We start from the raw sequence: 24,039 nt of genomic DNA, 5'->3' as shown, positions 1-24,039 counted from the left end.
GAGTGGGTGGGTGTGTGTATGTGCGTGTGCGTAAGTGTATGTGTGTGTGTATGTGTGTTTGTTTGTAAAGGTGTTTATGTCCGTCTGTCTATATGTGCGTATGGCCGGGGTGTGTTTTGTGTGTATGAAGTGTGTGTGAGAGAGTGAGTGAGTGCGTGTGTGTGTGTGTGTGTGTTCGTGTGTGTGTGTGTGTGTGTGTGTGTGTGTGTGTGTGTTTCAGAGAGAGAAAGAGAGAGAGAGTAAGAGAGAGGTTTGTCTTTCGCTGGGGTATGCAGTGCCTTGGCGTTGCACATCTACTTAATTGGACATTATTTCTTTCAGATGAAAAAAATCCTGTCTACAAATGGAGAGAGAGAGGTGGCAATGGGAGGGGGCCACAGTCTGAAGGATGGCTGTACCAAAGCATGCAGTTGGAAGGGGACAACCCATCAAGGTTTACAATTATCAGCTTTGAAAACAGTGAGTACAATTTGGTACATGTATAAGTATTGCTTGCAACAGACCCACAACCCACCCACCCCCCACCCACACACACACACTAATATAAATTCATATATCAACCGTTTCTGTTTCAGTGATGGACTGGTATGATGAACTTTTCTGTCTTTAAGTTTAATAACATTTAGGAAAACATGTTGTCATTCTGTGCTTGTTTGTTTTTGTTTTTGTGATAAGGCCTAAAAAAAAAAAAAATAGGTGTGGTTACGGTAACCCGACCTACCCTATTTTTTGGGGCCGACCCTATAACTTTTTATTACATTTGTCAAAAAACAACCAAAAAAACCCAAATAAACGAGTGCAGACAACGCAATGAAAGCGAAAGCGCCCGTGTCGCACACTTATTTCCCTGTCAACTAGGTTTAATTTGTACACGTTGGAAAAAAAAGTTTAAAAAAAAAGGGATTGCCTACCTTCCTTCCCTATTTTATTTTGGCTATGTTACCGTAACCACACCTATTTTTTTTTTTGTGGCCTAACTGAGAATCCTTGTTCTCATTCCTGTGCACATGACATGTATTTATATTGACTTTTATTCGCTCAGATAACAAACAAGTCTGCAATTGGTGGGAAGGTGTCTGGACTGGTGGGAAGAATGATGAGTTCATTGATGACAGATGATTGTACCAAAGTCATTCAATCAGAAGGGGGAAAAACATCGAAGTTTCCATTGTCTGTGCTGAAAGTTCACACTGTTGACCAGTAAGTGAATTGTTTAACTCAGTGTCGTCTTTTTTACATTTAGTCAAGTTTTCACTAAATGTTTTAACGTAGAGGGGAGAATCGAGACGAGGGTCGTGGTGTATGTGCGTGTGTGTGTGTGTGTCTGTCTGTGTGTGTGTGTGTGTGTGTGTGTGTGTGTGTGTGTGTGTGTGTGTGTTTGTGTGTGTGTGTGTGTGTAGAGCGATTCAGACTAAACTACTGGACCGATCTTTATGAAATTTGACATGAGAGTTTCTGGGAATGATATCCCCAGACGTTTTTTTTCTTTTTTTTTGATAAATGTCTTTGATGACGTCATATCCGGCTTTTCGTGAAAGTTGAGGCGGCACTGTCACGCCCTCATTTTTCAACCAAATTGGTTGAAATTTTTGTCAAGTAATGTTCGACGAAGCCTGGACTTCGGTATTGCATTTCAGCTTAGTGGCTTAAAAACTAATTAATGACTTCGGTCATTAAAAATCTGAAAATTGTAAAAAAAAAAATGTTTTATAAAACGATCCAAATTTACGTTCATCTTATTTTCCAACATTTGCTGATTCCAAAAACATATAAATATGTTATATTTGAATTAAAAACAAGCTCTGAAAATTAAATATATATAACAATTAATATGAAAATTTAATTTTCGAAATCAATTTAAAAACACTTCCATCTTATTCCTTGTCGGTTCCTGATTCCAAAAACATATCAATTATAGATATGATATGTTTGGATTAAAAACACGCTCAGAAAGTTAAAACGAAGAGAGGTAAAGAAAAGCGTGCTATCCTCCTCAGCGCAACTACTAAACCGCTCTTCTTGTCAATTTCACTGCCTTTGCCGTGAGCGGTGGACTGACGATGCTACGAGTATACGGTCTTGCTGCGTTGCGTTGCGTTCAGTTTCATTCTGTGAGTTCGACAGCTACTTGACTAAATGTATTTTCGCCTTACGCGACTTGTTTTTTCCTGTGGTGCTTAATTTCAATATCAGTTGTGTAATGCTTGCAACATACACACACACACACACACACACACACACACACACACACACACACACACACACACACACACACACACACACACACACACACACACACACACACACACACACACACACACACACACACACACACACATACACACACACACTCTTTCTCTCGTGTTACAAATTGGGCTGAGACTTTTGATTTTGCATATATGTGGACTTGCGCCTGTGTGTGTGTGTGTGTATGCGCGCCTGTGTGTCTGTGTGTGTGTGTGTCTGTGTGTATACATGGGTGTGTTTCTTAGTACATGTATTGTATGTGTTTGTTACTGCTAATGCATGTGTATGTGTGTTTGTAAGTGTATGTTTTTGTTACTGTATGTGTCTGTTAGTGTATGTGTCTGTTAGTGTGTGTGTGTGTGTGTGTGTGTGTGTGTGTGTGTGTGTGTGTGTGTGTGTGTGTATGTGTGTGTGTGTGTGTGTGTGTGTGTGTGTGTGTGTGTGATTTAGTTTGTAATCCCAGCCATTGACTAAGAACCATTTTTCCTTCTCTATCCCAGGTTGGTATCCTGCATAAGATTATGACCACTTCAAAGTCAGGGAGCTGGGCCTGGCCACATAGTTCAAACAGAAGTTGAACTCCCTCACCATTACCATCATCATATTCTGTGAGGTGGACTTCACCTACGACCAGAAGTTTGACCAGCGTCAAAGAGCGAGTGCAGGCAGCTGCTAGTGCTACAGGACATCATTGCACACCATCTCACCAACAAGATTCAACACCTTTGCTGACCCAGTGTGCTTCTGAATGCTGTGTTTGCAAAGCAGCCCGGCATCAAGCCTCATTTACATGGGTGCCATCATTCAGGACTAACACCAACAGTTCATAAACAAATATTCACTGTGCACACACATGTTTGGCAAAGTGGTGCAGAAAACATGCAGTCTCGCTGCTTGTTAATTTTTATTCATCGATGATTGTTTTTCATCTAGCTACTCCACAAAATATGTTAATATCTTTTGTGATAGTGTGACAGGGGAGGCTACCGCTCCTTTCACAGCAGACTCTGCACCCGAGTTGTTGGCCTTTAAAGTCAACACCCGTGGTTTGTGGAAATCTGTTTGTGATAGGGTGTGGTAGTTTCCGATTGTCTGTATGTTCATGGAAACCTTCGGGTTTGCATAACAGTTTTTATAGGGCTAAGAAATTAGCCCTAACATTTTCAAACCTGTTTGATTGCACTTCGCTTCCCGAGGTGATCGTAGTGTTTCGGCACACGGTTACATCTGGCGCTTGCGAGCAGGGATGGGACTCGGCATGATATGTTCAGGTAATGGCATAATATGACCACTGAACATGTTCGTGCTGTTCCCATTCTGCGAACTTGGGATGGACAGTGGTCTCCCGGTTCGGAACTTCGGGACGAGGTTCATTTCAAACGGGGGCGATTGTGACAGGGGAGGCTACCGCTCCTTTCACAGCAGACTCTGCACCCGAGTTGTTGGCCTTTAAAGTCAACACCCGTGGTTTGTGGAAATCTGTTTGTGATAGGGTGTGGTAGTTTCCGATTGTCTGTATGTTCATGGAAACCTTCGGGTTTGCATAACAGTTTTTATAGGGCTAAGAAATTAGCCCTAACATTTTCAAACCTGTTTGATTGCACTTCGCTTCCCGAGGTGATCGTAGTGTTTCGGCACACGGTTACATCAGAAAGAATCTTAATGAAGCAGAGCGCTATTTTAAGATCTGAGAAACAAAGGGACGTAATTGCTCTGCTATATGACATGTGCAACAAGAGTAAGTGAGATTATGTGGAAGCAATTTTCTTGGCACCTGTGAGAATAACACGCTTTGGAATGAACAAGAGACTTTACATGCTTGTCACACGTGTATGCATTAATAGCGCTTACATCCCTTTGTTTCTCATATTTTGTGCTACTGACTTGCTTGTATTACTGATTGTGCAAATACTGTGTATTGTTTTCATCTCTGATTTTGTCATTAACAGTGATCGCTGTCAATAATGAGTTTGCACAGCCCTATGGTATTTACCTTGATGAACCCATACCAACGCATTGTGATTGAAATTCTTAATTGCTGATCCTGTTATCGCCTTCTAATGATTTTTTTTTATCAAATTCAAACTAGTCAATGTAGCGTTGCTTCAATGAGATTAAGTCCACACATAATTTTTGTCTGCTCGATTGATAATACTATGCTGTGGTATTTTACTGAGACTGAAAAATGTGTTGTAATATTTTTTTAGTTCACATTTTCATGTTTTAGCAATTGAAGGAATTTAGCATGCATTGTTTAACATTTTAAAAGTGTTACTGTTATCAAATTAGTATTCACATATTGAATTGTTAAAGACCTCAACAATTTAAATGTTAAATAAAATTTGTGATCTTGAATTTTCTGTGCATTATTTCAAATTTGTATTTGCAAATGTTATTTTAATGTTTTCAGGAGAACGTAAATTTAACGTTTGCATGTTAACGTTAATTTAACGTTTGCATGTGAACGTTAATTTAACGTTTGCATGTGAACGTTAATTTAACGTTTGCATGAGAACGTTTGATTATGGTTTTGTTTTGGTTAATTTTATGTTTGCATGCTAACGTTAAAAAAACGTTAAATAAACGTTAATAAAACGTTTTATTTTGGTTATTTTTATGTTAGCAAAAAACGTTAAAAAAACGTTAAATAAACGTTAATAAAACGTTTCTTTTTGGTTTTATTTTGGTTATTTTTACGTTAGCAATAAACGTTTAAAAAACGTTAAAATAACGTTAATCTAACCGTTATATTATGGTTTGATTTTGGTTTTATTTTGGTTATTTTTATGTTTGCAAAAACGTTAAATTAACGTTAATTTTAACGTTATATTATGGTTAGATTAACGTTAAATTAACGTTAGATTAACGTTAGATTAACGTTAAATGTTAACGTTAATTTAACGTTTTATCACATGAGCAAATTAACGTTAGCGGTAAACGTTAATTTACCGTTAACGTTAATTTAACGTTAATTTAACGTTAGCATGCTAACTGGGCCATTTCACAGCACTAGGATGGTTGAATCACTAACAGTAGCACTGCCTCTTCCATACCCATCTCCTTTTAAAAAAAAATAGTATGGATCAGTGGCAGTGAATGGTTAATGATCATATGGGTTGCTCTGATTTCATTCATGATCAGGTACATTTGTTTTTTTAACCACACAAACACTTAGACAACAATTATCAGACTCAGAGTATGAGTTTTTCCGCGTTTTGATTTTCATTTAAATCCAAGTCACAGCTTCTGTTTTATGATGAGTGATGTAGTTTGAAACACTTGGACAACAATTATCAGAGTATGAGTTTTTCCACTTTTTGATTTTCATTTAAATCCAAGTCACAGCTTCTGTTTTATGATGAGTGATGTAGTTTGAAGTGTTGGTATTAAATGTTCACTGACAATCATTCTGTGCTGGTATTCCCATTTTCACCTGCAGGGTTATGAAATATATGGGGAGAAACTTGGTCAGTAAAATCATCTTCAAGCGTGAACTGAAAATTGTCTCTGTTTAAAATTACAATGTATTTCGTGAACACACCTGGAGAATGACCCTTGCGTGATTTAAAACTGCCTGCTGTGAATACTGTTTTGTTCCATTTATACTTATGAAGAAAAGCAGCATGTCATTTTCAAGTGCCCCCCGACGAAGTGTTTTGTGCAAATGTAGGTGTCTTTGTTGACTTTTTCGATGTTGAACCTCTCGATCGTTCTTCCACATAGTTTAATCCATTTTCGGCACTTTTCTAAATCTCTAGAGGGTTTGGAAAACGGTACCCATCCAACACCGACCATGTGTGATCTCTCACGGTGTCTTAAATCACTTCCACACACGCCATAACAGCAATGTTTGTGCACCATCGTACAGCTCCACCATTCAAACAACGCGCAAAAGTGGTTGACTTTGCCCGAGGCACAGCGGGCCAAGGTCAAGGTCGCCTAGAATAGCCTTGGTGTAAAAAAGACTATTGACCATACCTAACAGAATTTACACATATTTTCAAACACAAATATAATTATTCCGTCATCACATTACCCATTCAAAAGATAGATATGTAGAGGTTACATGCCGAGTCTCAGTGATTATTAAAAATAATGGTCGAAGTTGGCGGATCATGAAAAATGCGAGCTTCAGCGAGCTTTTTCATGACCGCGAACTGAGACCATTATTTTTAACAATCACTGAGACGAGGTGTGTAACCTCTTTATTCCTCCGTTCTTCAGTTATTCAAAGAAAACAGGAGTTTTTGTGCGAAAGTTTGATCGAATCCGAATCACTCAACCAGTCAACCTGCGCAGGCGATCGATTAATGCGCGGTTGTATAGTTCCGTGCAAATCATTCCATTCTGTTAACACTTCTTGTCAGTTTCCCTGTTTAGGACTAAAATCAAGTACACAGATATGCTGTTATTCTGCTGTGGCGGTAAAGGCAGATATTGTGTGTTCTGTTTATGTTTTAGTATCGTTAAGGATAATGTTCTTTCGTCAAATGGGACTAGCAGACGAACTTTTGCACCCGTGTTCCAACGTTAATTACTGTATGAAGTTCAGTTTTCTGGGGAAAATAGTGTATGAAACCGCTTTATGTTGTTTACATTGATGAGATGTGTGCATTTGGTTGCGTGTGATCTGTTTATAAAATGAAATATTGTTGAAAACTGACCGTCGGATTGCAGTCAGTGTTGTCGAAGAAACTGCGTTAAAAGAAGGGGAACTACTCTTGTCGGCAAGAGTATGAGTTACTAGCCTTGGGAATTTGCTTGTGATGAACGGTGTGTGCACGGCAGATCTAGATTCAGAAAACAACCTAACTCATGGATTTTATATGGAGATTCATGTGTTCAGGCCTGTAGTTGTTAATTTAAATGCGGTATGTTTGTATTGTTTGCTCCAGAGATGTATATTTCGTACGTATAGAGCGTTCGGAACTTTTCAGTCGCAAAAGTAGTACCAAAACAGAACAGCTTCTCAACCCATTGCACTATCGAGGATTCAGGCTGTTGCTGGCTCGTTATTTGTTTGGTTGCTGGGTCATTATCGAAAAATAACTAGCTCTACAAGTTTACAGAGGTAAAGAAGCAGAGGGGGGAATAAGGCACATTACAATCATTATAAAACTTATATATATGTAGAAAGACATACACTGACATACTTAAAAACAGACGCAGATACAAATAGACGCACATACAGACAAACACACACACACACACACACACACACACACACACACACACACGCACGCACACACACACACACACACATACACACACACACACACACACACACACACACACACACACACACACACACACACACACACACACACACACACTACCTTTCAGACTCTGGGTGGGGTCCTGTGCTGTGACTGGTGCTGGTGGCGACACCTGCCTGTGCTCCTGTCAGTGGCGATGACAAGAGTGGGCGTGGCGATGTGCTGACTGACAGACTCAGGTGTAAGGGCGGGGCTGGAGAGACAGCCTCGTTCCCCGGTGACCCAGAGGTTCTGCACGGCGGAGCACATTCCACTGCCGGTCCCTGTGTGATGGTAACAGCCTTACCAATTACGTATGCATGATTACATGATTGTGTGAACAGGCAAAGTATAACTTAATTATTGTTCACAACGTATTTTCGCTGTAGACTACAGCCCTTTGCTTTTGCGTCGTCTGCTAGCCCTCTTTGTATTCACTGTGTACCGTTTCGGCTAGTAGGTTAGCTCCCCTGATTCCCCAAGACTGACCTCTTTAGAGGCTGACCTATTTACCCAGTCTCATTGGTCCAGCCAGCCACGCATAGCTGACGTTTGAATTGGTGTAGGGATTTTAAGATGACCATTAGAAACATAATCGTGTAGACTCTTTTTGTAGGAAAATTGCATTTGTAATTGGGAAATTGTTCTATTTATGTATTCTTTGGGCAAGTTTTTTTCTGCAACTTACTTGTGTAAGTTGTGAGTTCAGCGTGTGGTCAGCGCACTATTTTGTATTGCCCAGTTATTTTAGCTGCAGTCAGTCCGGTATTGCTCTAGATCTGTCCATTACTCGTTGTGCCATCTTGAATGAGTGACGACATTTTTATCTTCTGGCTGCGTTTCACCAGTTTGATCTGATTCCCAGACCGGTATGTCTCTATTGTTGTATTTTTATTGTTGTGGAAAGTTTTTGTGTGTATGAGATAATTTTCATGTTCTCATTTTTTGTTTAGGATACTTTTATCCCCGAGTACGCTAGTACTTGGGCTCAGCAGACGTTAATTGTGTGTGTGTCTGTCTGTCTGTCTGTGTGTGTGAGTGTGTGTCTGTGTGTGTGTCTGTGTGTGTGTGTCTGTGTGTGTCTGTGTGTGTGTCTGTCTGTCTCGACTTAACAGCTTATTGCTGGGAAACTACTGGGCGCAGTTCGTTCAAAAGTTGATACACTAACTTGATAATAGGTCCGATTGATCGTATTAAAACTTCATAATGTTACCTGGGACCTAAATGCGAAATAAACCACAAAAACGTCTTGGCGGTGGGAGGAATTGACACCGGCGGGGCAACACGCAGCCTGATAGAACAGCCAGCCAGCGCGCTAGTTTCCCGCATCATCACACGCACGCAGAGGATTTTTGTAGGTCAGGTTGTGGGAGAGTTCACCCTTAATGTTCCACAGGGGAACTGGTTGTGTTTGTATTGTTTATTTTCTCACAGTGATGTTGATGGTTTTTACAGTGCCGTTTTGAAAGAATATTTTCCGAATTTGGGGCACACTTTTGACTTTTGGTTCGTTTATCTCGTCGAAGTAACATTCGAGTGTTTCTAAATCAAAACCTTCCAACACCGCCGGTGCAGATTAGACCTGCCTGACTGTCTGCGTGCGTGTTGGAGCTGAAGACGAAGCCTCAACCGCCAGCCAGCCAGCGGATACTGTCGTCACAAAAAGACGTCATGACAAAGTTACACGCAAAGCGAAAGAGACTTTGACGTCATTTACTTTTGTTCGGAATTTTCCGTCTGTTCCTAGCTTGTCAGTGAAGACCTGACGTGAGTAAGCTTACCCAAAACATCTGTTCTCTATTCACATTGCAGCTGTGAAATAATCAGTCTTGTGTCTCGGTCGTGTAAGTACAGAGTTTGCTTCTGCAATCATTGTGTTCGTGTTGATGACGGCTTCATAAGACAAATCAGCGAATCTATCGTGAGGAAGACGTTTATGTACAAATCACCGAACCCAACCCATTTTGTGTGTGCATTTTTCTGAAGAATAAACTGCATGTGGTTAATTGCATCCGTTTAATGCTTGTCGAAACGAGCCATAAGGCTTTAGAATAAAATATTTCACGCATTGCTTGGCCATCTGATCACAGATGAGGTCGCAGTTTGTAGGTTGAATTTATGAATCGGCCAGAGATAGATCTGCATTTCTGGTCAGAAACCAACATTCACACCACAGGCATTCCAAACATTTATATTGTTAAGTTATGAAGACTTCAAGAGGGTCGGCAGTATATTTTTCACTGTGATCAAATAAAAGAGAAAGGCCAGTCACCACGCACATCCTCGGCTCGCATGCAATGTATTTATATTGCAAAGGGAATGCCTGTAATTTACACAGATCAATCACTTGGTCTTAAACGTGCACAAGACAAAAACTTTCATCCTGGGGGAGCGAGCCAATCTAAAGAGTAGCCTACTCGGGTCCAGCGCGAGCGTTTTTGGCTCACGTAAGTGTAGCCTATGCGATCGTAACTTTGTCTGTCTGTGCGTGCGTGCGTATGTGCGTATGTGCGTGCGTGCGTGCGTGTGTATGTCTGTGGTAGAAACTCTAACATTTGAAGACGTCACTTTACATTGACGTCACATTATGACGTAAGAGGGTTAGACGTCACGCGAAGGAAGTACTGAAAGTCTCGGTCATTATTATTTTGAGCGGGCCGAGACTAGTTGGCAGTCGTGTCCCTGTAAGTAGGCTACATGCAGACAGACAGATCTAGATCTAGTGTCTCGCTTTCTTGCACAGTTTCACCTATGCTCTTTCTGTGTGTGTGTGGGTGTGTGTGAGTGTGTGTGGGTGTGTGTGTGTGTGTGTGTGTGTGTGTGTGTGTGTGTGTGTGTGTGTGTGTGTGTGTGTGTGTGTTTGTCGATTTCTTACGTGAGCCTTGATGGCTTCGCCTCTTGTTTATTGAAGAATTTAGATTTCTTCACAAACACTTGTTTGATTGTGTCTTGTTGATCAGCGCGTGGCAGTGCCAGAATGTTTATTTCTCATTTGAGTCTAACTCATTTTGTTTCAATGAACTCTAAGTGCTGATGTTGATCATGAGAGATATTTTCCTGTAACTTTTGGAAGGAACGTTGTTATTATCAGTCTTTGCGAGATCTTTGATTGCTTCTAGAATTCTAGATTCAAAGTGGCCGCTCTCAAAGCGTGGGTCCAAAACTAGGTCAAACCCGTCAGTCAGGCGCTGAAGCTAGAAGAGGAGATCTATTTTTAGCTAGAGATATGGAGTCTCCTCCCATATAAGGAAGTTTTACATCACTTCCGGTGGTGGCCGCCTGCTTCCAAATGTAAACAAGGAAACCCCTTCTTCTCTGACTTAGCCGTATTTGTAAAACTTCAGTTTTGGGTTTTCTTTTGTAATTTTAATTGTTTTTATCAGGTTTCTGTGCTAAAGCTGATCCGTGTAGGTTACTTTTTGGAATTTCTGGCACTGATTTTGATGAAAGTTAACTTAGTGACCTCAGGTTTTTGGATTTTCAGTATGTTTGCTGATGCCTACCTGCTGGTGATGTGAGGCGACCCACAACCGCCTGTTTATTATTTATTTTCTGCCCTGAAGTTTGTTTACCTGTAGTTTCGCAACATTATTTTTACTTTTCTTGTTCAGCTGTCAACTTAGTTTGGTTGATTATGGAAGGCCAGTTGTGCCTGTGTTATTATGATATGTCCGTACATATTTAATTGTGTGTGTCATTACAAACTTAATCACACATGAGTTCAGACAGATGGCTGGTTGAAAGTGATGCTATCATATTTTATAAGAGAATTTAAGCACCGGATTGGGCGGAAGGTGTGTCTAATGGGAGGGATTGTGGATGTTAACAATATTAGACGGATGTTCATGAGGTGTTTTTTTCTTTGTGATCTCTCTGTATATAGTTATGACTATTCCTTTTCGGGTGATTACGATTCATCACATGTTGATGTTCTGTAATTATTTGTGTGTTCACTGTCTTTATGCCCGTCGCGATATAACCTTGAATGGTTGAAAACGACGTTAAACACCAAATAAAGAAAGAAAGAAAGAACTGTCTTTATGACAGTCATGACATATATGTTTCTGTTGATGTCTTTACTCTGATTTTGTAAATTTTCTTATGTTGTTTTTTACTGGCATGTTCAAGGTGTGAGGTGATGTGGATGTGTAGATGAATAAACCAATGCACACTCTACGCTGATGTTCGAGTTTTCCTTCCCCTTGTTACACATGCATGCAAAACAGATATGACTACTGTTGATTCAACACTCTCTCCCTTTCTCTTGCACTACATCTACACCTGTCCTCCTGCGCGTAGTCTCTTCGTTGACTTTACTCCAGCATTCGATACAATTCAACTGCACCTCATGGCTCACAAACTCCTCGATTTACAACTAAACCGCAAGCTCATTTTCTGGATTTTGAATATGGTACCAGACAGAGCACAGGGTGTTTGCATTGAGGGGCTTCTGCTGTCTTGTTTAATACATATATACTTCTAGTAGATCTCGACAGGCTACTGATTCTGCCGCTGATCCTTATATTAACTGTACCAATAGTTATAAAGGTACCCACTCGCTACACATCTCAGGAAGCCAAATCACAAGGGATTTCTACTACGAGTTACAAATAAAGGCAGGTGTCATTTATGTGAACAAAATGAAACTGTACTCACCCAAAACACAAACAATAACAATACGAATAGGACACCGGGTTCGACGTATGTCTTCGTCAGCTAAATGTTAAATTGAAATTGAGTTCTCTTTCTGTCGTCTCTCCTTTCTTTCAGTATCATGTTTTAGCCGACGAAGACATCCGTCGAAATTGGTCCTTAGATGGGATACATACATGGTTATCCTCTAGTCCTATTCGTGCACTGTATTTATTGCTCGTGTTTCTGGTGAGTACACTTTCATTGTCATCTTGTTCTTTTTGTTCTCTTGCTCGTAGTCTGTAGTTTATTTGGTACAATCTCTGTGGTGGTTTAGAATGTTTGAGCAGACACATTAGAATAAAAAAACCGACACCAACATTTGTTACTAGGTCCTTTTCTGGCAAGTCTAATAACTGCATAATTAGTGTCTTCAATGACATAACATTGCATTTAGCACAATGTGCAACCATAAAGCTCGAACACCTCCGTGTGCACGCATGCGCACGACAAAGAACCCAAGGTCATAGCGAATGTCTCAGGGCTTCAAAACACGAATACACGCATGCAAGAAAAAAACTCCAACAAGTTGGTAGCGCCGTACTGTACGATAGCTCGCTTTCGAATATATTAAACGTATCCTTATCCTATCCTTATACTTCCATAATTAACCCGCCAACCGATGTTAGTACTAGGGCGCTCATAGTAGAAACGAGGCCCTCAAAGCGCCCCAGAACAACAGCAGTCTTGTGGTCATGTACCTACCTCTGTACCGAAGCCTTTTAACTGGGTCTGGAGTGTGGATAACCAGTTGTACGTCACACGTTCTGCACTCCACGTCATCAGACACTGCACTTCTCCCTGCCTCGTGCTGATCTCACACACTGCCTCGCCTTTCTCGTTTCTCTGCAGACAAGCAACATTCCACTTCCAGCAACCTACACTCAGCAAAACATGACTGTGACAAGTTTCGCACCCGATTACAACACCGGTGCCATTTCACTCAAACTGAATTTAAGGCGGACCGCTATCTGGCACGGGATTACGTGACTGCCGCTCAAATAAGGTAGGGGAGGGTGGGGCAGGTAGGGTCAGGGGCAGGTTGGGTCACCTTGAATAACTCTCACAATTGAAAAGATATTCCCGTTTCGTTTCCGATCTATGTTTTTGAATGTCCCAGTGCGTCCCTATCGCCAATTTGTTTGAATGGTAGTGATGTGCAAGTATGGATCCGGTGGTTTCACCATGAAATTTGACAGTAAGTGACTTTTTTGACTCTCATACTTTTTGTTCTATACGTGGATTAACAGGGTGCTCATGGATGATATCTTTAGTATACACACCTGATTCATTTTAGAAGTGAATTGTGCTGTTTAAATTCGTATTTAAATTGAATCGAAACGTAACAGACCGATTTCTTTGTGCACCCTGTGCGGGGCAGGTAGGGTATGGGCAGGTTGGGTCAGTGACTCGACCTGCCCCGTCATTACCCAACCTGCCCCTTCTTTACATATAGAGAATACTACATGGCTTGCTGTGTCGTACCAGATTTACACGAGTTTTTTTAATTTAATATTGAACTGCGAGCGAAAGCCATGTAGTATTCTGTTTATCCTACATATTTTACTTACGTGTATTTAACTGAAAATGTCCTGCAGTCGAGGCATTGTAAAAGCTGGTTGGCCTTGAGACCTGGGTCAATGATCGGTACTTGCAATCTGAACACAGCTGCCTGTCCAGACACTGACCTTCTTACCCGGGGTCAATGACCGAGTTTTTATATGAGAGGAAAGTCTCTGAAGGATTGGTCAGCGCAGAATAAGATAAGAGAGGGGTTGAAGTGAATAGCGCAAAGAGGGGGGAGGGAGGGGGGGTAGTAGCTATTTTGACTGCTGATGCAATCGCCAGCGGCTCGTGGCACTGGAGGGGTGGTGACACGGTCAAGTGAGGCGGAGAGGGGTAGCTGTCTAGCCACTGTGTCTGGCCTTGATTGGTGGTAGTCCTGAGTCCTTCTCAAAGTGTGGGGGGGGGGGGATGAGTGGGCAGTAGAGAAGTGACAGACGACTTTGTGCTTCAGCGAAATTTGAACCCGCACGGCGGGCGATTTCAGCAGAATTTCGAACCCGCCCGACGCGATTTGAACCCGCCGGGGGCGATCGGGCGACCGCCAATATTCAGCCCTGTAAGCAGTGGAAAAACAGGTCCCTGCCAGACTTGCTTGACATGACCTCATTTACATGATATACACACGTGTGATTTGAACGATTATTATCTCACGAGTGTCTCTCTCACGTATGTAGGATAAATTTGTTATTGCATGAAATATGAATCATAGGTGAATTTGTTTGTAGGTACGCGCGCGATTGTGTGTTGATGGGTGCGTGTATTTCATGTGTATGAGTTATAAATATTGTTTGTGTTACAGAATGACAGGTTTTGTTTATTGCAACAGCAACGGCACCATTTGTATTCAACCCTGACCTCTTATTTCAGTTATGTTTTTAATAACAACACGCACAGACATGCGAAGTTATGTTATTTTCCATTGATGTTTTTTAATATTATTTTTTGCTTCGTGTTTGTTTTTGGTAAGTTGTTACTATTGGCAATTTTCTTGTTCTTCTTTGTTTGGTTGGTTGTTTTCATATCTCAATTATATACACGGGTTAATTGTGGTATCGTTCAGCTAGTCAATTTATTAATTTACCTTTATTTTGGCAGGATAATAGCTGTTTTTCTCAAGTTGACCCAACCTTCCCCACAGGGGTACCCAACCTGCCCCGTGGTGGGGCAGGTTGGGTATTTTTGGTGACCTTTTTATTTATCGTTTATCTCTCATGATTAGAACGATTTATTTTCGAATGTTGAATTATTGTATTGCAAAAGGATTAAAGTTTTCTTAAAAAGTTGTTTGAAATGTTTTCACTGGTTAATCTTTGAATGAGAGTGAAAAAGGATTTTTTTTGACCCTACCTGCCCCACCCTCCCCTACCCCCAAACTCGACGTGATAAAAACGAACAGATCCTATTGAAAATCGACGAAAAAATATGATATGCACAACTTGGCAACTTTTCCACCCATCACAATTGCCGCAAAACTTCCCGTTTTTGACAAGTCATGCTAACGACACTTGCATCAACAGGAATTATGCAAGAGCATAGCACACGAAATACGCAAGCTAACTAATCAAAACAACACATGATGTCATCATTTTCACGAGTTTTCATTCATAACCAGCTGGAAAATAAATCTCATGTTCCCCATGCAATAAATCAAGGTGGTGAATGGGTTTGAGCTTTCAGGTTAAACGTGGATTGTCAAAGTAAAAGCCAATCAGGCTGATTGTTTGATGTGTGGAACCATCGCGGCTTTCGATTCGTGTTTCCGAGGACGACGATTGTAAGCATTCACTCTCAAAGACCCAATCAAGGTTGATGATTACCGCTGCGACTCATGGTCAATTTGCAACTTATCTCTGTAATCGCAAAATCCACAACGAAAAGTCATAAAACACTTAAAATAAAAGAAATATGCTCAACACTTACTGAACTCACACATATTATTGCAGCTCTGTACATTTTCAGACTGGAAAAAAAGCATCAACAAGCTACGTTTGACGTGACAGACAAGTTTGACGTGTTATCTAGAACTACTGTGACCTGCTTTGCTGCCCAGAATTGAATTCTAAAAATCCGTCTCCCTGTGGGTTATTGTTCTCCCTGTGTGTTATTGTTCTCCCTGTGTGTTATTGTTCTCCCTGTGTGTTATTGTTCTCCCTGTGTGTTATTGTTCTCCCTGTGTGTTATTGTTCTCCCTGTGTGTTATTGTTCTCCCTGTGTGTTATTGTTCTCCCTGTGTGTTATTGTTCTCCCTGTGTGTTATTGTTCTCCCTGTGTGTTATTGTTCTCCCTGTGTGTTATTGTTCTCCCTGTGTGTTATTGTTCTCCCTGTGTGTTATTGTTCTCCCTGTGTGTTATTGTTCTCCCTGTGTGTTATTGTTCTCCCTGTGGGTTATTGTTCTCCCTGTGTGTTATTGTTCTCCCTGTGTGTTTTTGTTCTCCCTGTGGGTTATTGTTCTCCCTGTGGGTTATTGTTCTCCCTGTGTGTTATTGTTCTCCCTGTGGGTTATTGTTCTCCCTGTGGGTTATTGTTCTCCCTGTGGGTTATTGTGCATTGTGTTGTACAACCAAAATGATGACAATAACGATGTTTGGTGGCTTGTTGTTAGACCAGCATTTTGTGTTGGCCTTCGGGGAGCATATCACCTTTTGTCATATATATAGATAAAGATGAAACAAAAGACGCTCGGACCAACAGAAAAGCTGGTCTGTCAAAAAACCACCAAACATATTATAATGTTCTGGGTAGAGGATTGCTTTCACTTTTTCCTCGTTATTATACGTTGCCAAGTTGCATATATTATTATTATTTGTATTCGATTTTAAATGGGTCCCTTCCGTTTTTGTAACATCGATTTTTAGGAGTAATCTTATTTGAGCAGCGGTCACGTAATCCCTGTTGAACAAATCTTGAATCAAAAGATGTGGTGGATAGTCAAGTGGACAGCCCAAAATGGCTCAGACATTTTGAATGAAATGACACAAGCTTTAAAGCTTGGATTCGGGTGCGAAATTTGTTACAACTCTTGTTTGTGAGCTAAGTGTATATCGTCTGCCATACACTCGGGGAGAGGGGATAGGGCGGCTTTATCTACCTTTCTTGATCGTGAGTGTGTGTGTGTGTTTGTATGTGTGTATGTGTGTATGTGTGTGTGTGCGCGTGTTTGTGTGTGTGTGTCCCTGTGTGCGTCCGCACGCGCGCGTGTTTGTGTGTGTGTGTGTTTACGTGCATGTGACTGCGTATGTGTGTGCGTGCGTGCGTGGGTGTGCATGTGTATGTGTGCTTGTGTGTGTGTGTGTGTGTTTGTGTAAGTGTGCATGGGTGTATGTGTGTGTGTGTATGTGTGTGTGTGTGTCTGTGTGTGCTCGTGTGTGTTTGTGTGTGTGTGTGTATGTGTGTGTGGGTGTGCGTATGTGTGTGTGTGTGTGTGCGTGTGTGTGTGTGTGCGTGTTTTTGCCTGTGCTACTTTTTGCGTGCTCGTTGACCCGCTCGACCAGACCCATGACTGTATTCCGGTGTAACGTGAAGTTATGTGTTTTATAATCATGTAAAATGAATTGTCCATGGTGCATTCCTTTCGAACTTTACCTTACTTGCAATTTCATTACTGACTGCTATTACATGTACACACTCCAGTCCAAACATACTGAACATGTCTGCAGTTCTTCTTTTGCTGTGTATTAAAAAGCAGATACATGATCACAATCAATCTCAGGAAACGTGTTTTCCACATAAGGCCATTCTTGGTCTCATTATTAACAGCTATTGTGTTTCCAGCGTAGCAATAGGGTCCGATGTTTAGACGAGACAAGTATTATGCCGACGAGTATATATTATACTTGTTTGAGTCTAAATATCGGACCCTATTGCTACGCTGAAAACACAATAGCGATTATCCCAGCGAAGCTGGAGGTATCCCGTGAACGCTATTCACGACTTTTTTGCTTGACATTTCGTGTTTCATGGGGGCTGCCATTTTGTTTTCATCTCCTCAGTGTGTTCCGGTCTGAAACCGGTTTATAACACCACTAGGCGGAAACCCCAAAGCAATGACGGCCGCCTTTTTCGAAATAACATTTTCAGAGATTGTACACAAAAACAACGCCCGAACGGAAAGACAGAATGTGTCTTTCGCTAGATTGCAAGTCAGGCTTTTCACTTTTCCGATGAAGACAACCGCTGAGATGTCTTGTAACTACTGTGATTTGAGAGCTTTAGCACTGAATGCTAGATTAAACGCTTTTATTTTATTTGTTATTAAGGAAATTATCAAATTGTTCAAAACACATTTTCTGTTACATTTCTTCACGAACGCATGTTACGGCTTCTGATGAGGCCGACACCAGTCATCTTCAAACTGGCAAAACAACACTGCTAGGCACAACAGCTGAACCAAATACATTTGTATAGGTACAAAATGAGTTGGTCTTCAATTTGAGATCAACAACGAGGTCACTCATGCTTATTTAGATTGTTTGTGTATTCTAGTGTCTGCAAATTTGCTTTTGCGAATTTGATTTTCGGGGGTGTCCTAGGTCTGCGGTACACTGCATAAACACTAATTCATGAAAAATGAAACTCTTTATTTCATACGGTAGGGGAATGAATTACCTTCCTCGCAATATACTTGGTTTTAATATAACTCGCCGCATCACAAAGATCTACAGCTAAATGTATGTGTGTACTTTGTTATGACGAGTAGTGTACGTGACAGAACAAACCCGTATTACATCCACTCTTATTGACTTGATATTAACCCCATGTCCAGACATGATAGATGCAGTTAATATTTTCCCTCCAGTTTGCAGTGACCATTCTTATCCTTACGTTAAAATTTAAAAAAAATAGTTAATTTAAAACGACCATTTGAGCGCATCATTTATAATTATTCCAAACTCAATATTGGGAAGTTTTGAAATGATTTGCAATATGATAGATTGGCCTGAGGTCGTTAATTTAGAACCACTGGATGCAGCAGTCGAATCATTTACGGACATACTAATGACTTGGTTGATATTTTGGTCAATCAATCAATCAATCAATGAGGCTTATAATCGCGCATATTCCGTGGGTACAGTTCTAGGCGCTCTGCAGTGATGCCGTGTGAGATGAAATTTTATACGGCCAGTAATTGCAGCCATTTCGGCGCATATTTACCTTTCACGGCCTATTATTCCAAGTCACACGGGTATAGGTAGACAATTATTAACTGTGCCTAAGCAATTTTTGCCAGGAAAGACCCTTTTGTCAATCGTGGGATCTTTAACGTGCACACCCAATGTAGTGTACACGGGGGGGAGTTCGGACACCGAAGAGAGTCTGCACACAAATTTGACTCTGAAATAAATTTCCGCCGAACCTGGGATCGAACTCACGCTGACAGCGGCCAACTGAATACAAATCCAGCGCGCTACCAACTGGTAAAGCAATCTTCGACGAAGGCCGGACTTCGGTATTGCATTTCAGCTTGGTGGCTTAAATATTATGACTTTAGTCATTAAAAATCTGAAAATTGTAAACAATTTTTTTTTGTTTTTATAAAACGATCCAAATTTACGTTCATCTTATTTTCCATCATTTTCTTATTCAAAAAGCATATAAATATGTTATATTTGGATTAAAAACAAGCTCTGAAAATTAAAAATATAAAAATTATCATTAAAATTAAATTGTCGAAATCGATTTAAAAACACGTTCATCTTATTCCTTGTCGGTTCCTGATTCCAAAAACATATAGATATGATATGTTTGGATTAAAAACACGCTCAGAAAGTTAAAAGGAAGAGAGGTACAGAAAAGCGTGCTTTCCTCCCTCAGCGCAACTACTACCCCGCTCTTCTTGTCAATGTCACTGCCTTTGCCATGAGCGTTGGACTGACGATGCTACGAGTTTACGGTCTTGCTGAAAAATTGCATTGCGTTCAGTTTTATCCTGTGAGTTCAACAGCTACTTGACTAAATGTTGTATTTTCGCCTTTCGCGACTTGTTCCTTCTGCAACATCTCTTTGGAATGAATTACCTGATCATATCAAACAAACGAATTCAATTGGTTGTTTTAAAAGATGTCTTTTTACACATATATACATTTAAAAATCACTAATCTCTAATCCTAATTTACAGTGATTTCGATTTTAGAGTACACATACGGGGGAATTACAGGGTCATCTCAGGACAAGAATCTTTTCAACGTGTATGATCCAGATGTAGGCGCTCAAACAAACTGATGACAGTGAACACTTTGAGGTAACTCACCTTGAGGGCAGCATGGCAGTTTGGTCTGGGTCACATTGAGGTAACTCACCTTGAGGGCAGCATGGCAGTTTGGTCTGGGTCACATTGAGGTAACTCACCTTGAGGGCAGCATGGCAGTTTGGTCTGGGTCACATTGAGGTAACTCACCTTGAGGGCAGCATGGCAGTTTGGTCTGGGTCACATTGAGGTAACTCACCTCGAGGGCAGCATGGCAGTTTGGTCTGGGTCACATTGAGGTAACTCACCTTGAGGGCAGCATGGCAGTTTGGTCTGGGTCACATTGAGGTAACTCACCTTGAGGGCAGCACGACAATGGCTGAGACGCACAGTTCTCTGAAGTTTGGTCTGGGTCACATTGAATAGTTTGAGCACCAAGATGTCAGTCTTCACTAACACGCAGTACTGCCGTTTCCATATCTATCAGGAAGTACAAACAAATTCATTATTTGTATCCACATACAGTATATATATGTTACAGTTACAGGGAATACGTGTATTAACTAAACTATTTTAGATAATAAATTAATTAACTGGGTAGGCGCACGCACAGAAAAACACACTCACACGCGCGCATGCACGCAAATACGCTCCCCCCTCTCACATCCACAAACACACACATGCGTGCACATCCCCACCCTCCCAACCACCCACACACACACACACACACACACACACACACACACATACACACACTAGAAAAGAATCCTGGAATTATTGAATTCAATTATCATTGAAATATGTGACTCGCCTAGCTCAGTACCTCATGTACCATTGTTTGCTTCAAAAAACACAAGTGATATCTGCAAAAAGATGTGATAAAGAACCTGCCTGTGAGGGGACCTGCGGGTCTAACACGTCCATCACTCCCTCCTTGATGACGACAGTCGCTGAGATGTTCATCCTGTGCGTCTGGAACCAAACAGTGGGTACTTGTGTTTTAGCAGAACCGTAACATACCCTGTAAGCGCCCACCCCGGCCCCTTGTGCACCGATTTTGCCCCGAAGTAAGGGTAGGTGCTTAACCTTCACCTTCATTCGCCTTACACAATCGGCAAACCTTCGAACTCACAGAATAGTAAACAATAATATAGACTCAGTAGCTAGCTGTGTCAGTTTCATACACCACCACCACCACCCCCCCCCCCCGATTGTGTGACACTTTCTTTATCTCTGGATCACGCTCATAAAGTGACAAGCCAGTATAGCGTCATTGAGTTGGCTATGGGCTTCGCGAAGGTACAGTTCTCGGTCTCAGACGACCACAGCACCGCCCTTGTCAGCAATCGCCAACTCAATGACGCTGCGTCATACAAACCACTCCCTCAGGCCTCCCTCCCCCTCGACCAAAAACAGATCGCAGATACAATTAAAGAACAGATCAAACACAACAATCTTCCCGCCACTGCCAAACTTCTGCTGAAGTCTGACGCTAAACAGCCCACTTTCTACCTCCTCCCGAAAATACACAAACCCAACACCCCAGGCAGACCCATCGTTTCTGCCTGCAGCTGTCCAACAGAGTTCATTTCGGAATACTTGGACTTCCATTGTACAGTCACTACCAACGTACGTCAAAGACACAACACATACCCTCAACCTTCTTGAACACCTCAACAGCCATCCCAGTTTTCAACCCCAATTGTTGTTCACGTTGGATGTTGTGTCCCTGTACACATCCATACCCCACACTGACGGACTCATTGCCCTTACATTTTTTTTCTGGATCGTCGTCCCACTGATTCTGTCTACCCACCAACCACAACACTTGTTCGCCTGGCTGAGCTTGTTCTCACTTTGAACACTTTTGAGTTTGACGGACATGTGTTTAAGCAGAATCAGCGAAGTCGCCATGGGTACGAAGATGGGACCCAGTTATGCATGTCTTTTCATGGGTCATCTTGAGCACCTCATTCTACAGTCTTATTCTGGCCCAGTTCCAGAGCTGTACAAGAGGTTCATCGACGATGGTTTGGGTGCCACTTCTCTGTCTGAACCCCTCCTTCTCGATTTCATTCACTTCATCCAAGCATCAAGTTCACATTCAACATCTCTTCCTCAGCTGTGGTCTTTCTTGACATCTCCATCTCCATCTTGCATGGTCGCTTCACCACCTCTGTCTTCTACAAAGTAACTGACGCTCATTCATACCTTGGTTTCAACTCTTCTCATCATCCTGCCAACAAAAGCAGCATTCCTTTCTCTCAATTCCTTCGTCTTTGGAGGCTCTGCTCTGAAGACGACGACTTCCACCAACAGTCCGTCTTAACCCTAAACCCTGTTCGTTCCGTGTTGCGTCTGCTTTTTATATTTAGTCAAGTTTTGACTAAATATTTTAACATCGAGGGGGAATCGAAACGAGGGTCGTGGTGTATGTGCGTGCGTGTGTGCGTGTGTGTGTGTGTGTGTGTGTGTGTGTGTAGAGCGATTCAGACTAAACTACTGGACCGATCTTTATGAAATTTGACATGAGAGTTCCTGGGTATGAAATCCCCGAACGTTTTTTTTCATTTTTTTGATAAATGTCTTTGATGACGTCATATCCGGCTTTTCGTGAAAGTTGAGGCGGCACTGTCACGCCCTCATTTTTCAACCAAATTGATTGAAATTTTGGTCAAGTAATTTTCGACGAAGCCCGGACTTCGGTATTGCATTTCAGCTTGGTGGCTTAAAAATTAATTAATGACTTTGGTCATTAAAAATCTGAAAATTGTAAAAAAAAATAAAAAATTATAAAACGATCCAAATTTACGTTTATCTTATTCTCCATCATTTGCTGATTCCAAAAACATATAAATATGTTATATTCGGATTAAAAACAAGCTCTGAAAATTAAATATATAAAAATTATTATCAAAATTAAATAGTCCAAATCAATTTAAAAACACTTTCATCTTATTCCTTGTCGGTTCCTGATTCCAAAAACATATAGATATGATATGTTTGGATTAAAAACACGCTCAGAAAGTTAAAACGAAGAGAGGTACAGAAAAAGCGTGCTATCCTTCTCAGCGCAACTATTACCCCGCTCTTCTTGCCATGAGCGGTGGACCGACGATGCTACGAGTATACGGTCTTGCTGAAAAATGGCATTGCGTTCAGTTTCATTCTGTGAGTTCGACAGCTACTTGACTAAATATTGTATTTTCGCCTTACGCGACTTGTTGTTATATTTAGTCAAGTTTTGACTAAATATTTTAACATCGAGGGGGAATCGAAACGAGGGTCGTGGTGTATGTGCGTGTGTGTGTGCGTGTGTGTCTGTGTGTGTGTGTGGAGCGATTCAGACTAAACTACTGGACCGATCTTTATGAAATTTGACATGAGAGTTCCTGGGTATGAAATCCCCGAACGTTTTTTTTCATTTTTTTTTTATAAATGTCTTTGATGACGTCATATCCGGCTTTTCGTGAAAGTTGAGGCGGCACTGTCACGCCCTCATTTTTCAACCAAATTGGTTGAAATTGTGGTCAAGTAATTTTCGACAAAGCCCGGACTTCGGTATTGCATTTCAGCTTGGTGGCTTAAAAATTAATTAATGACTTTGGTCATTAAAAATCGGAAAATTGTAAAAAAAAAAAAAAATTATAAAACGATCAAAATTTACGTTTATCTTATTCTCCATCATTTGCTGATTCCAAAAACATATAAATATGTTATATTCGGATTAAAAACAAGCTCTGAAAATTAAATATATAAAAATTATTATCAAAAATGTTTTTTCGAAATCAATTTAAAAACACTTTCATCTTATTCCTTGTCGGTTCCTGATTCCAAAAAAATATAGATATGATATGTTTGGATTAAAAACACGCTCAGAAAGTTAAAACGAAGAGAGGTACAGAAAAGCGTGCTATCCTTCTCAGCGCAACGAATACCCCGCTCGTCTTGTCAATTCCACGGGCACTGCCTTTGCCACGGGCGGTGGAGTGACGATGCTACGAGTATACGGTCTTGCTGCGTTGCGTTGCGTTCAGTTTCATTCTGTGAGTTCGACAGCTACTTGACTAAATATTGTATTTTCGCCTTACGCG

The 24,039-nt window shown here is 41.1% G+C and overlaps 1 protein-coding gene and 1 long non-coding RNA gene across 2 annotated transcripts in view; one reads left to right on the top strand and one right to left on the bottom strand.

Moving 5' to 3' along the window:
• Window positions 1-24,039, bottom strand: part of LOC138949826 (uncharacterized) — an 85,179-nt gene that overhangs the window by 48,631 nt on the left and 12,509 nt on the right. Inside the window, exons 2-5 of the mRNA XM_070321602.1 lie at window positions 20,837-20,917; window positions 20,303-20,425; window positions 12,900-13,040; window positions 7,584-7,786 (exon numbers count right to left, since the gene is read on the bottom strand). Of these exons, the coding sequence (XP_070177703.1) occupies window positions 7,584-7,786; window positions 12,900-13,040; window positions 20,303-20,425; window positions 20,837-20,908 (539 nt within the window). The 5' untranslated portion in view covers window positions 20,909-20,917. The remainder of the gene's footprint in view (window positions 1-7,583; window positions 7,787-12,899; window positions 13,041-20,302; window positions 20,426-20,836; window positions 20,918-24,039) is intronic.
• Window positions 352-2,961, top strand: LOC138951559 (uncharacterized). Its single transcript, XR_011451171.1, has 3 exons — window positions 352-459; window positions 1,043-1,200; window positions 2,748-2,961. It is a non-coding gene; the product is annotated as an uncharacterized lncRNA (long non-coding RNA).

This window comes from Littorina saxatilis, linkage group LG16 (assembly GCF_037325665.1).
Source record: "Littorina saxatilis isolate snail1 linkage group LG16, US_GU_Lsax_2.0, whole genome shotgun sequence".
NCBI classification, from domain to species: domain Eukaryota; kingdom Metazoa; phylum Mollusca; class Gastropoda; order Littorinimorpha; family Littorinidae; genus Littorina; species Littorina saxatilis.
The sequence above is the reverse complement of the archived record's forward strand: the minus strand, read 5'-3'. Positions and strand labels throughout refer to the sequence as shown.